This window comes from Caretta caretta, chromosome 5 (assembly GCF_965140235.1).
Source record: "Caretta caretta isolate rCarCar2 chromosome 5, rCarCar1.hap1, whole genome shotgun sequence".
In the NCBI taxonomy this organism is placed as follows: domain Eukaryota; kingdom Metazoa; phylum Chordata; order Testudines; family Cheloniidae; genus Caretta; species Caretta caretta.
This window is the reverse complement of record NC_134210.1, coordinates 13,495,906-13,511,212: the sequence shown is the minus strand read 5'-3', so window position 1 is coordinate 13,511,212 and position 15,307 is coordinate 13,495,906. Positions and strand designations below refer to the sequence as shown.

The window sequence follows — 15,307 nt, the reverse complement described above, 5'->3', positions numbered from 1 at the left end:
TGTTCCCTAAAAAACCTCATGTTCACAACTTTTAAATGATAGACAAATGGGAAGACCATATCACACATAAGCAGAGGAGCCAGAGTGATGGCTGGTCGTTCCACTGTTGTTTTGGGGAATAGTTTATGCAAATATTCCTGTCTCCAACTGCCCTGCTAGCTAGTGATTAGTAGTTGGCTATTTTCTTGTAGGTCTACAGCAATCCTGCCAGCCTGTGTGGGATATTACAGGGTGGGCCTGGGGGATGCATTGACTGTAGACAGCCTGCAATAACACATGCTTCTCACTATAGGTGAACAGTGGCCCCTCTGGAATCAAAGGTTAAACTCCTGTTGACTTCAATGGGTCCAGGATTTTTCACTGTAAGCATAGATACTAAGCAGCTGGTGAACTAGACACACTTAACCAACGTACTACATCATTCAAGATGCACATTCCAGCCCATCAGTTGGCCCTTTTTCCCCTGGTTGCTCCTCAGCAGCAAAGGCCAATGTTCCCTCTACTCTCTTCTCCGCATAGTGCAACAGCATGACAGAATACAAGCCCTGGCTTGAGGCCGAGTTTCCAAACACTAGCCTGTCCCAGGTGTAACAGGAGATGGCTTCAATCTGCAAACCTCAATTCCAGATTCAATCTCTCAAAAAGTTTGGGGATATGTAGATGAGGTTTGTAGTTTTGCCCCATCTCTACTAGCAACACAATTTGCATGTGCACGGTATAAACGTAGTTATATCTGTGTTACAACCAGAGTAATGAGCCGTGCTGTAGATTAGCTTGGGCAACCTACAGTGGGGTTTGTATTGGCTTAATTCTCAAGGAAAAAGAATCTCTCTCCCAACTGGGCAGGGGAAGCTTGCCAGAACCGTGCTAGCATGCAATAACCAGACTGGGAAACTCAAGTCCAGAACGGTGCACATAGAACAGGTGGTTTACAACCATTTTTACTGAGGTTGCTGGCTTGGTTTGAGTTGTAGTATGCACAGAGCATGGTGAATGCATCAGCACAAGAAACCAAGCCAGATAATACAAAACCTGCGTGACCTTTTAATTTCTCCAGATTCGAGAGAGGTCAGGAGGACACTTTTATCATGGAGATTGCAGATATTGCACCACTCAGGAAGATGAGGATCCGGACTGATGGGAAGGGGACACGTCCAGACTGGTTCCTGGAAAAGGTAACATGGTTACTTCATGCAGTACACAAATCTGAACTCTGTTTTATCGAGGCCCCAAGCCCTAGTGGCGGGAGAGCAGAAAGGGACCAAGCTGTGAGTAGGAATAGTTGCCTTTCTCATTCACACCATAATTAACATTCTTGTAAAAAGAACAGGAGTACTTGTGGCACCTTAGAGACTAACACATTTATTTGAGCATAAGCTTTCGTGAGCTCCAGCTCACTTCATCAGATGCAAGTGAGCTGTAGCTCACAAAAGCTTATGCTCAAATAAATTGGTTAGTCTCTAAGGTGCCACAAGTCCTCCTTTTCTTTTTGTGAATACAGACTAACATGGCTGCTACTCTGAAACCTAACATTCTTGTAGTGTTTCTTTCCTTTCAGTTTCCGAATTCTTATCCCGGCAGAATCTGAGACCAAGGAGATTGGAGGGTGCGGGAGGGGAAAAAATGCAATGTATAACTTTCCCCAAATGAAAAGGAGTACTTGTGGCACCTTTCCCCAAATGGAGTCTCTGCTGTTAAACGTCTTTCTTCCTTACTAGGAAAGAACGCTGGCTCAGTGCCAGTGTACCTGGAATATGTTATGGACTGTATGATGTAGTGAGAGCATCTAGAAAAACTGAGCTGCTGTGTGTGCATTGAAGAAATGATCATTCACTAGCAAGTGTGGGTACATAGTACCAGCTGAGCTGGCTGGTGCATTATAAAAAGACAGTTCTGGGCAACTGTAAATCCTGTAAAACTGGAATGCATCTCCCATCCCCCACGCAATTTTTTTTTCTTTTTTCGTATGGCAACTATGGATTATTTTCTCTCTTGTGTTTCCAATGGAACCAATAATCTGGCTGCGCTGGGAAGAGGGATCAAGAAGCATATGGGGCAGCACTGCAGTGGGGTTTCCAGGTATGGGATGTAGCAAAGGCCATCACCATATGTATCACAGAGAGCAGATACTTAGGGGGGCACATGCTGCTTCTTCCTAAGGCAGTGTCAGGAGCATTCGAAGGTATGCCCCATTCAGCATGGACTAAGGCATTCTGCTTGCCTCTGCCCTATGTAGGCTGCAGATGCTAGAGGTGTGCTACTCAGCTGCCATGAATCTACACCCTTATCTTAGCATGCCAGCGACAAGTAAAGCCAAAATTGAGATACTTAGAATCCAGATGACTTTCCCCAGGAGATGAATTTGTGACAAGTCACATTTAGGGGTTGCTGTATATCTCTTCAGCAGCAGAACTGTTTCTAGGTTTGGCTGTTTTTTGTATTGTTTTCTAGTTCAGCTCTTGAAAGGTCTGTGAGGTCTGGTCTACACTACACAGGTCGATGTAGGGCAGGTTACGGTGACCTACTTATGTCAGTGTAAACACTACAGCCTCGTCGCGCTGATGTAAGTGCCCTACTACAGCAACATAATAACTCCACCTCCACGAGAGGTGTAGGGCTTATGCCGATGTACTTAGGATGACACAGTGTAGACACTGCACTACTTAGGTAGGCTCTTGGCTGTCCTGTCAATTTCAGGGCTCCATGCTGGAGTTGTGAAACTGACAAGAAAGTTGGGCAGCTAGAGCCCAGCAGCCCCCGGCTCCCTGCCAGGCTGTGCGCACCCGGCTCCCCACTCCCAGGCAGGCTGCACCTGCCCTAGCTCCCCACTCAGGGAGCCAAGAAGCCTGGGCAGTTGCCCCCTCTCCCAGCGGGGAGATGAGAAGCCCAGATGGCTGGCCCCTGTTTCCCAGTGGGAAATGGGGAGGTGAGAAGCCTGGGCAGCTGGCCCCGCTTCTGGTGGGAAACAGGGAGATGAGAAGCCCAGGCAGCTGCCTCCCCACTCCTCTCAGGGAACAGGGGCCCTGGCTCTCAGCCGCCCCACACTGCCCCTCTTCAGTCAGTGGAAGCACTCCTGGTGAGGACAGGCACCACCGACAGAAGGAGGGTAGTGTGGACATCAGCCACCACGGTAAATCAACCTAACATAGGTTGACTTAAGTCTGTAGTGTGGGCATGCCCTCTGAGACTCCAGACTGCTTCTTCCTCTGACCTAATTTCCTTGTGGTGTATTTGTAGCCCCATGGTCATTATTTCAGGACACAGGAAAGTTGCTCTACATTTGAACCCAAATGTAACAGTTTTTATTGCAGGGTCATTTCTGTTACTCTGAGTGAGCCTCATTTGTCAATTGGCAGATTCAATAAGGGCAGAGTTCTTACGCTCTCTCTACACTTTCCCCAAAGCATGTCAAGCTCATATATTCTGAAGTTTTCCTTTCAATCTTTAAGGGGAAGAGAGTGTTTGGGTGAAATTTTCAATGAGACTTAGCTTTCTAAGGTTATGTTTCTAAGAGCCGTAGGTTTCTAAGGGCCAGATTTCCAAAGGTATTTAGGCATCTCAAGATGCAGACAGCTGCCTAATGAGATATTCAAAAGTGCCTAAGCAGATGAGGTGCCTAACTCCCAATTAAATTAATACTCCTTCATTACTAATGGATTGGAAAGTACTTCATTTTCATCATGTGATACAAGTACATCAACCTGCTTCTTTCCAAATACAGAACAGAAATATTTATTAAACATTTCTACCTTTTCAACATCATTATTAACAAGTTTTCCATCTCCTTTTAGTAATGGTCCTATATTTTTGTTAGGGTTTCTTTTGCTCCTAATATACTTTTAAAAAAACAGCTCCATTTTATTTTCCTTTGCCCTACTAGCCATGGATTTTTTCCATGGTGACTTTAGCTTCCCTTATCAATTTTTTGTGCATATTAACTTATAATTTATATTCATTGCTATCTACTCTATCCCCCATTTTTTCTATTTGTTATGTATTACGAATTTTTTTCTAATTTCTGCCTTCACCACTTAACGAGGATGGGCTTTTACTCAAAGTGTCCTCTTTCTTGACTGCAGAATTTGGCATTTTAGCTGTCTAATACCCTCCTCTTAAACAACTCCCAATTTTCATTCACATTTTTCTGTCTAAAATTTCCTCCCAATCAATTTTGTTCGTTTTCCTCAGTTTGGGGAAATTAACCCTTTTGAAGAACTGCTGCTTGGGACTGTCTTCTTTTTGCCCACATTAGACACAATTAGGTCATGATCACTGTCCCTAAGCAACCACCCACTGGGGTGATTAATTCATCTTTATGCACATGAGCGAGGTCCGAAATAGAGTCATCTTATGTTGGGTGCATTTTGTGTTAGAAAATTACCAACTATAATTTTTAGAAACACTAAGACTTAAATACTAAGTTTTACTATTGGCTGCATGAGACCTACAACATATTTTCAAATTGAGGATGTGAAAACATAACTTTTATTTCCGTACACCTTACAGAGAGGTGCTTAAGGAGTAATGCATACTGTTCTCTAGTTTGATTTGGTGGTCTGTAACAGACCCCCACCAGTACCTTCCCCTGGGTTTGTTAGCTAGAGCATTGATTTATATGCATTCAAGACCCAGTGGTTCTGAGATATCAATAACTATAAAAAAGTTAATGGTATCTGTAATGTAGAGTGCCAGCTCTTTCACCCACTCTGTCCTTCCTAAACAGGTTGTAACAATGTAATGATTTTAACACTCTAATAATGTGTCCCACAAGGTTTCAGCAACACCAAAATCAATTATATCACATTTCTTCTCAGTGAGAATTTCCAGCTCTAATTGTTTATTGCCCAGACTCCTAGCATCAGTATGTAAGCAACTGATATTTTCCTTCTCTTTACATTCTTTGTCACATTGGTTCAATTTGTTCATTAAAGGCTGAGTTTGTACAACATTCACCTCCTTACCATTCTCCTCTTGGATTGTTAATTTAACACCCTCCGGGCTGCTCCAACTAAGAAGTCCATTGCTGAATTATCTGTCCACTCTGATGGAGTCACCAATGATGATTGCTTGTCTTCTTAGGACAGTTGAAGAATCTCTCTTGGTAGCTGATTGCTTCATACCATATCACAAGAACGCCCATCAAGTATGTCTCCTGTAGCATTCTGTTCCATTCTTCTAGAGATAAGTTCCTTGATAGTTGGCTCACTGAGCTGGCTCACTAGCTGGATTGAATGCCACCTGTTTCTCTTTCCTCCCTCTTGGTCTCAAATTGCCTATCTTCTTCTTTGGTTTATACTCTCTCCAATGGCAAACCTTCCCCATGTGGAATCTGTGGTGATAATTTCTGAATCTGGTTGTCCAAAAAGACTTCGTTTTCTCAGACACTACACAGTGTTGATACCTGTGCTTCCAGACTATGTATTTTGTCCTCCAGTATGGCCACCAGCTTGCATTTCATGAACCAGAAATCTTTACTATATTCCAGCAGAAAGGAAAACATAGCACATCCAAAGCAAAACACAGCAGTTGTTCTCTCGTCATTCATATCCACTACCTGGCATAGAACCATACTTAAAACAGAAGGAATCACACTTCCTATTGCAGTTCCCTCCAAAACTCCCCTGGTTACTCCTGTTCTCCTCCTTAAATGTTCACTTGGCAACTGACTTATATACTAAGACTTGCTGCTTAACTTTACCCCATCAGAGACTTCAAACACCAGATCTGATCAAAGAATCCCAGCCACATGGTCCTCATGGAGATGCAACAAATAGACCTCACCTGACCTGACCTGTTCACCTGGTAACCCCCAGCCACACAGCCCTCACAAGGTATGTCTTACACAGGGATTAAAAAAAACCGCTGCTGGCCCAGGTCAGCTGATTTGAGCTCATGAAGCTTGGGCTCCGAGGCTGAAAGATCACAAGGGTGCAGGGTCCCAGAATTCGGGCTCCCTCCCAAGCCTGAATGTCTACACAGTGATTTTTAGTTCAACAGCCCAAGCCCTCTGAACCCGAATCAGCTGACTTTGGCCAGCCACCATCATGCCACAGGTATTTTATCCCTGTGTAGACATCCCACAGAGACAGACAAACAACTAATGCACTACATTCTTTTTTAATGCTTTTGAAAATCGGGTTTAGGGTCCTAAACCACTTGGGCACTTTTGAAAATTTTGCCCTCATCTCCTTTTTAGTACACAAGTACAGGAGAGAGGGAAGAAGCTGAGAAAGCTGGACTTCTCTATTAACTGTAGTGCAATTTTTCGAACATTCTTTATTGATTCTTTTTTCCTGGGGTAAAAGTACAACATGACATTCTCAACAAGTGAACCAGGACAGGAGTGATCCATAAAACGGGAGAAGGGAGCCATTGTGTGCCCTGATTTGTATTCCGAATTTGAAAATGTATGTAGCTTGGTGTGACATGAAAACTGATCTGAACCATTTCTCTCAGCAATGCATATTAAAACCACATCATGAAATACATGGGGGGATATTGCTAAAATCTCAGACAGATGGTTCACAGTTAGTGCTAACTAACTGTGGTGAAATGAGAAGCTAGATTAAGCTATCAACCCCATAATTAACCATTTGTTGCTCTATTTAGCCACAGGACATTCTCAGTTTTCTTGTTTTGTTGAAATAACACTAAATGTTCTTTTTAATTCTCTTTGGTCTTTTTGTAAACAGTTCGCTAATCATAATTTATGCTGCTTTTAGTTTACTAGAAATAGAAGTGCACAAATACCAATGAAAATGCATGAATTGTCATTAAAGATGTACATAGCCAAACTTACCAGCAGAAAAGGTATTTTTCTTCAAAATTCTTTTTCTCTATTTGAGATATGTTGCAACCCCATTCAGAATCTCAGTGGGGTAAATAACCTGATACTTAAGATCCAAACTGCATTAAAAATGCAAACGGATTTAAAAGTATGACTTAAAATATTTAAAAATGGATTGAAAATTATGGCTTCAAATATTCATGGGATCAAGATCTTGATGCATAGCATGTTGAGCAGTAGTCATCATTGTTCATAGTTATTTATATATCCCCAGACATTAACATGGCATTTTACAAACTTAGTCCCCGGTTCTGCAAACAGATCCCTATGTGCACACACAGCAGTTTGCAGCACTGGGGCCATGCAGTAAGGGGTTGAAAGCTCTGAAGAGCTTAGGAAAAAATTCAAAACTTGCCACTGATTTGCGGTGATACAATTTTGGGATGTCTACCTTGAGACGCTGAAGGCCTGATTTTTCAGAATGTTGGGCACCTATATCACCGACGGGAATTGCGGGTGCTCAGCACTTCAGGAGATCAGGCCCTGGGTGGCTGAAGTCAGGAGACCCAAGATTCAAAGCACTTAAAAGTAGAGGCCACTTTTTACAACTCTCCTGCTGTTGTCGGGGTTCTGGGCCACATGGAAGCTCCACTTAGTGCCTCAATGGTTATACCTATCCCCTACTGATGAGTCCCCTCCAAGGATCCTGCTAGCGAAGGTAAAGCATTTCAGTGGCTCTGGGAGGTGAGGTAGAGGGTTGGGAAGTAATGGGAGGAGATGAGGATTTGCTGAGTGGGAGAAAGGGAAACTGTTAGGCCTTTAAAATCTGGGCATTTGATTCATTGGGGGTTGTATAATCCATGCCCAGTCTGCTATGAAGCTGCCTTAAAGCACTCCTTGCATTGCATCCAATACCTGATAAACCGTCTGAGTTGGCATTGTTTGTTTAGAGTTTTCCTTTATATTATAAAAATTCCATGAGAGTTTGAGACAGTTCATTCAAAGCAGAGCCCGCAAGTGTTCTCCCTTTGCAATGAAGAGGGGGTTATTCTCTTTCCTTTTTCAGTGTCCTGATGAGAACAATCACAGAATCAGAATCTCGTTATGGATTCTTCTACACATGTGTGCTGGGCACTTTAAAGTATAAGCACAAACGCAATTACCCCCAGCATTGGTTTGTGTACATTAGGGAGTCTGCAGGCCCCCGGGGGAAGCTGTTCAGATTGGACTCTTCTGGCATATGTGGGTAGAGGTAAATTGAAATTATTGATGTACCAAACCTCTCCATTACAGTACTCAGTTTGACAGGTTGGATCACAGAAAACCCCTTGGGAACTGCCAGGTGATATGCTGAGACTACTTCTAACCTATTTTCCCTGCCACCTTGGGACTCCAGAACCTTGCCAGTTTGAGCCAGACACGCTAGCCTGTACAAACCCAGACCCAGGTCTGAACCACGTCCCACAACAGCTGCAGGCTTAACTGAAAACAGCTTAAGAAGTGTTCCTGTCTCCAACACTCGGATGCCCAGCTCCCAATGGGGTCCAAACCCCAAATAAATCCATTTTACCCTGTATAAAGCTTATACCGGGTACACTCATAAATTGCTCACCCTCGATAACACTGATAGAGAGATATGCACAGCTGTTTGCCCCCCCCCCCAGATATTAATACATACTCTGGGTTAATTAATAAGTAAAAAGTGATTTTATTAAATACAAAAAGTAGGATTTAAGTGGTTCTAAGTAATAACAGACAGAACAAAGTGAATTACCAAACAAAACAAAATAAAACATGCAAGTCTATGCCTAATACAGTAAGAAAGTGATTACAGATGAAATCTCACCTTCAGAGATGTTCCAGTAAGCTTCTTTTACAGACTAGTCTCCTTCTAGTCTGGGTCCAGCAATCACTCCCACCCCTGTGGTTACTATCCTTTGTTCCAGTCTCTTTCAGGTAATCTTTGGGGGTGAAGAGGCTATCTCCTGAGCCAGCTGAAGACGAAATGGAGGGGTCTCCCAGGGGCTTAAATAGACTCTCTTGTGGGTGGAGACCCCTCCCCATGCAAAGTAAAGCTCCAAGATGGAGTTTTGGAGTCACATGGGCAAGTCACAAGTCCATGCATGACTCAGTTTTTACAGGCAGCAGCCTTTGTTTACATGCTACCTTGAATGTCCTCAGGTAGACTTCTTATGTGGATTGGAGTCTTCCAAGATCCATAGTCCGTTAAGTGTTCCTTGGTTGGGCACTTAACTTGCAAATTCCTTTCTAAAGAAGCTGACCAAATGCCTTACTAAGGCTACTTAAATTCAAACAAGTACACAGCCAATATTCATAACTTTGAATACAAAAATGATACATGCATACAAATAGGATGAATATATTCAGTAGATCATAACCTTTGCAGAGATATGTTACATGGCATATGTAGCATAAAACATCTTCCAGTTATGTCATATTTACATTCATAAGCATATTTCCATAAAGCATTATGGGGTGCAACATCACACTCAGAGCAAAATAAAATTGCAAAATTGCTTGGGTGCAGATTAAGGCTCCTGCCAGTGATGGCATTCACTTAACTACACAGCACACTAGTGGGGCTGTATTTATACACACTGTTCCTGAAACACCTTTTTTAAAAAAAAAAAGTGAAGGATTGTCACAGGGTGTGCCTGCCCTATAAGACCCCTGCTGGCCAATAATGGCAATGCAGGCACTCCCTGCTCTGTTTTCTCCCCTGAAGTGGGTCCTCTCAGCCTTCTCCACACAGGCTGAAGTTGGCAGCAGTTCTTTTGCTCCCCTTGGACTCCATCTTCTGAGCTCCCTTTAAGTCTCTCTGCTCTGGGATAGAGCATTCCTCAAGGAACCCATTCTGAAGCACTTGGGGAGAGGAAGGTGATCATGAACAGTCAACATGGATTCACCAAGGGAAAGTCATGCCTGAGCAATCTGATTGCCTTCTATGATGAGACAACTGACTCTGTAGATGAGGGGAAAGCAGTGGATGTGATATATCTTGACTTTAGCAAAGCTTTTGATTGGATGAATGGACTATAAGGTAGATAGAAAGCTGGCTAGATCATCAGGCTTACAGGGTTGTAATCAACGGCTTGATGTCTAGTTGGCAGCCGGTATCAAGCGGAGTGCCCCAGGGGTCGATCCTGGGGCCGGTTTTGTTCAACATCTTCATGAATGATCTGGATTATGGCGTGGATTGCACCCTCAGCAAGTTCGTGGATGACATTAGGATGGGGGGAGAGGTAGATAAGCTGGAAGGTAGGGATAGGGTCCAGAGTGACCTAGACAAATTGGAGGATTGGGCCAAAAGAAATCTGATGAGGTTCAACAAGGACAAGTGCAGAGTCCTGCACTTAGGATGGAAGAATCCCATGCACCCCTACAGACTAGGGACCGAATGGCTAGGCAGCAATTCTGCAGAAAAGGACCTAGGGGTTACAGTGGATGAGAAGCTGGATATGTGTCAACAGTGTGCCCTTGTTGCCAAGAAGGCTAATGGCATATTGGGCTGCATTAGTAGGAGCATTGCCAGCAGATTGAGGGAAGTGATTATTCCCCTCTATTCGGCACTGGTGAGGCCACATCTGGAGTATTGCATCCAGTTTTGGCCCCCCACTACAGAAAGGATGTGGACAAATTGGAGAGAGTCCAGCAGAGGGCAATGGAAATTATTAAGGGGCTGGGGCGCATGACTTACGAGGAAAGGCTGAGGGGACTGGGCTTATTTAGTCTGCAGAAGAGAAGAGTGAGGGGGGATTTGATAGCAGCCTTCAACTACCTGAAGGGGGGTTCCAAAGAGGATGGAGCTAGGCTGTTCTCAGTGGTGGCAGATGACAGAACAAGGAGCAATGGTCTCAAGTTGCAGTGGGGAGGTCTAGGTTGGATAGTAGGTAAAACTATTTCACTAGGAGGGTGGTGAAACACTGGAATGGGTTACCTAGGGAGGTGGTGGAATCTCCATCCTTAGAGGTTTTTAAGGTCAGGCTTGACAAACCCCTGGCTGGGATGATTTAGTTGGGGTTGGTCCTGCTTTGAGCAGGGGGTTGGACTAGATGACCCCCTGAGGTCTCTCCTAACCCTAATCTTCTGTGATTGACTCTCAAGCTGCTTCCCCTCTCACAAGCTCAGCCCCTCTGGGTTCCCTTTCCATCTTTCCTGCTCTGGGTAGAGCCCAGACTCCCAGGCTACTTCCTTGGAAACTTTTCAGAGCCTTCCACAAGAGTCCAGCTTGCCCCTTTGCCCCCAGACTTGTGGCTCCTCCCACAAACTGACTTTTCTTAGTCCTTGTTTGAGTTCCAGGAGTTTCAGGCTGTCTCCTGACCACAGTTAGGCAGCTAACTAGGGCATGGGGGTGGGGGAGGGGCTGACTGGCTAGCCCCAGGCCTCCTGATCCTTAAAGGAGAAGGCCACCCTCTTATAGAGATACTGAAGTTCCTGTCAAAATCCTAATAGGATCAACTACCATTTATTAATATATTTAGATGTAAAAACATTTTAAATATTCCCATCAGAGGATCAGGGGGCTTTGCTGAAAAATAGTTGAAACACAATTCACTCCCCCACTGGCATTGTCAAGCCAGCAGCCAATGCTCTCAACAAAAAGAACAGAAAACAAACAAAAAGAGCCCCACCTCAAAGCTAGAATCCTAACCCTAACCCTGATCCAAATGCAACGAGAATAACATTGGGCTCAAACCATGGGCACTGAGGCCCAGCTCCTTAAAGGTACTTAGGCTCCTAACTGCCATTAAAATGAATTGGAAGCTTCAAGAGGAGAAATTGAGGGAGCCCCCCCACATCAGACTAGCCCACAGCAGGGTGGGTAGAGCATGCTCCTGCAAGGTGGGAGACTCCTGTTCAAATCCATTCTCCCCCTCAGGCAGAGGGCCGCATTGAACTGTTGTCTCCCTCACCCCAGGTGAGTCCTCAAACCAATGTGCAAAAAATTATTAGGTGGGTGACACTACCACCTCCTTCCCTGCGCATCTTGTGTGGAAGGAGGCAGGTGCCTAAATCATGCTCACAAGGTGTCAAGGTTCCTCCCCCACTCTGAACTCTAGGGTACAGATGTGGGGACCTGCATGAAAAAAACCTCCTAAGCTTATCTTTACCAGCTTAGGTCAAAACTTCCCCAAGGTACAAAATATTCCCCCCGTTGTCCTTGGACTGGCCGCTACCACTACCAAACTAATACTGGTTACTGGGGAAGAGCTGTTTGGACGCGTCTTTCCCCCCAAAATACTTCCCAAAACCCTGCACCCCACTTCCTGGACAAGGTTTGGTAAAAAGCCTCACCAATTTGCCTAGGTGACTACAGACCCAGACCCTTGGATCTTAAGAACAATGAACAATCCTCCCAACACTTGCACCCCCCTTTCCTGGGAAATGTTGGATAAAAAGCCTCACCAATTTGCATAGGTGACCACAGACCCAAACCCTTGGATCTGAGAACAATGAAAAAACATTCAGTTTTTTACAAGAAGACTTTTAATAAAAAATAGAAGTAAATAGAAATAAAGAAATCCCCCCTGTAAAATCAGGATGGTAGATATCTTACAGGGTAATTAGATTCAAAACATAGAGAACCCCTCTAGGCAAAACCTTAAGTTACAAAAAAGATACACAGACAGAAATAGTTATTCTATTCAGCACAATGCTTTTCTCAACCATTTAAAGAAATCATAATCTAACACATACCTAGCTAGATTACTTACTAAAAGTTCTAAGACTCCATTCCTGGTCTATCCCTGGCAGAAACCAGCATACAGACAGACACAGACCCTTTGTTTCTCTCCCTCCTCCCAGCTTTTGAAAGTATCTTGTCTCCTCATTGGTCATTTTGGTCAGGTGCCAGCGAGGTTACCTTTAGCTTCTTAACCCTTTACAGGTGAGAGGAGCTTTCCCCTGGCCAGGAGGGATTTCAAAGGGGTTTATCCTTCCCTTTATATTTATGACACAAGGAATGACTTTAGCGGCCATGCTCCACGAGAGAGATTGCTAGCAGCGATCAGTGACTCCTTCCAGCATGGATTTAGGCTCCTATGTCCATGAGAGGGCTGCCGCTTCAGAAAGACCCCTCTCATCAGCATCTTCCATTCATTAGCTTAGGCAGCTCTCTGCCTACCATGCTGGCTTCTGTGGATTGCAATCTAAAGTGCTTACCTCTCCCCAATCATTGTATAGGGAAGCCTGGACACCGAACTCAGGATTTGGAGATTGCAGTGTTGTGCTGTGATTTATCTAGGTGCCCAAAAGTTAGGCACTGCAATGCTTTGCATCACAATGCCTGAGTCCCTTTGTGGATCCAGGCATGGCGGCTCCTGCACCAGGTATTTTCCTGAAAGCTTTGGTCAGGATATGATGCTACTCACAATGGTACCAGAATGCATGTGTGGGGCACAGGATCACTAGTACTGGGAACAGGGTTTGGTTGCATTTTACATTGAAGATAAATTCTTGCAGTTTTGGTTGCAATATTACATTGAAGATAAATTATTATAGTTTTCTTTTTCAATTGACTTTATTTTAAATCTCTCTAGTTTGGCAATACTGCCATATGCCGATCAGGTAGCACCATGCCAGGCTCCTCTGACTCACCGCTCCGCGCCCAGCCCCAGATAGCCTCTTGCGGGGGCCGTTGCCTTTCCATCATACGAAGGTCCAGCATTGTGGAGAGGATTAGCCACAAGGGGTTGCTCGAGAATAGCACACAGTACTTCTCCCATCCCAATGGAGCCATCATGATACCAGTAAAAGTTGCTCAGAAGGAGCTGGTGACCTGAATACATGTGTGTTGGACTCTGCGCTGGTCTGCGGCCAGAGTTATACCAAACAATCTATCCACTCTCAACTGCACAGTGCTACTTCTAAGCCTTATCTCTTCCCTTATTTTAACCGTTGCTGAAATTCCTTCGTTTCCCCAGATCATCATGAAGAACCTGTCGAATCAAGAAGTGACCACATTTACATACAGCGAATGGCTGTCCAAGCTCAGAAATGCTAAGGGAGCTCTTGTGTGCGAGATACCTGCAGTGATAAATGAAGAGCAGATGATGGAGAATACCACATACACTGTTCAGGTTAAAACCAGTGATATTGGAGGTAGGGTCATTTTGGCTATTTCTGATTTTCTAGCACAAGGCTCAAATGTTACCTACAGATACAATCTCATATTTCAGTGGAAATTATGCAATTTCTTAGGGCAGAATTTAGTCCTACAGTCCTGGAACCTTGAAATCCCTGGAGGATAAGAGTGTCTTTATTACAGAAACTTGACATTATTCAGTGGAGAACAGAAAACCTGCTAGAGAGCAAATATAATTTTAAGCCTCTAGGTCTGTATTTGACTGGAGCTGCTTCCCCTTAAAGAGTTAATAGGCAACAATTGCTAGACACATTGCTACTGTCACTGGTCCTTTCTTGATCGGGTCCTGCTGTTGTGTACAGCAGAAGGTTGTTCTTGTGGTTAAGGCTCAGGGGATCTGGGTTCAATTCCTTGACTTGCTACTCAAAGGCACCCAGAGTCTGTGGAGAAGGATGCAGAAAATAACTCTCTAATGAGAAATAAATGGGCCTGATTGTGATCCTGATTCCTGTGTGATTTGGGTTATTCCCTTAACTGCTTGGTGCCTTGGTGTATTTCTCTGTTAAACAGGGCTGATGGTATTCACTGACCTTTGTAACATGCTTTGAGACCCTTACAGGGATGGTCTAGGTATACCTGGTTCTCCCTCAGTGCAGGGGACTAGACTTGATGACCTCTTGAGGTCCCTTCCAACCCCACAATTCTGATTCTATGAAAGTGCAAAGTATTTAAAGAGCATGAAAAGCCAGCCCAAGGGTAAGATCCAGACTGTGAAACTTTGGAAAAGTTCAGTTAATGACAGAAGAAAGCTGCAGAGCTTCAAATATCTCAATAAAATGTGCTTGCAATGCCATTTGCTGGGATCACTACCTATTTCCATGGGACCCTCTCTCCAACTCCTCTGTGAATCTTACACTCATTTTACACAATCACTGAATGCCAAATCAGTCCAAGATACACTTTATCACGTAGACACACTTTCTGACTGACTTAGCTCTGGATCTTACAACATTGCTCAGTCTTTTATTTTCCCCTTTCCAGCGCTGAATTTACACCATGTGAGGGATTTGTGTTTAGAATCTAAAGATCACCCCGACAAGGTGTCTTCGTGACATCGCACCGTTTTGCTGCGTCGCTGCCCATTGCGTGCCTTAAAAACATGTAGAGAGACAAGGTGGGTGAGGTATATCTTTTATGAAGAGGATCTCTGGATAGCTTGAAAATGTGTTTCTGTCACCAACAGAAGTTGGTCCAGTAAAAGATATTACCTCACCCACCTTGTCTTGCTGATATCCTGGGGCCAGTGGGGCTGCAAAACAGTAAAAACGTGTTGTGGAGTACTAAAAACAAGAGAAAGAGTGAGGATGTGTTGGTGTCCTAAATATAAAGAGAAGGGTAAACACCTTTAAATCCCT

The 15,307-nt window shown here is 44.1% G+C and overlaps 1 protein-coding gene across 5 annotated transcripts in view; it reads left to right on the top strand.

The window, feature by feature from the left end:
- The window catches only part of LOXHD1 (lipoxygenase homology PLAT domains 1), a 315,277-nt gene that overhangs the window by 264,357 nt on the left and 35,613 nt on the right, over nt 1-15,307 (top strand). For all 5 annotated transcript variants that reach the window (XM_075128349.1, XM_075128350.1, XM_048851015.2 and 2 more), the window contains 2 exons: nt 1,058-1,175; nt 13,732-13,909. In XM_075128349.1, coding sequence (XP_074984450.1) covers nt 1,058-1,175; nt 13,732-13,909 — 296 coding nt within the window. The remainder of the gene's footprint in view (nt 1-1,057; nt 1,176-13,731; nt 13,910-15,307) is intronic.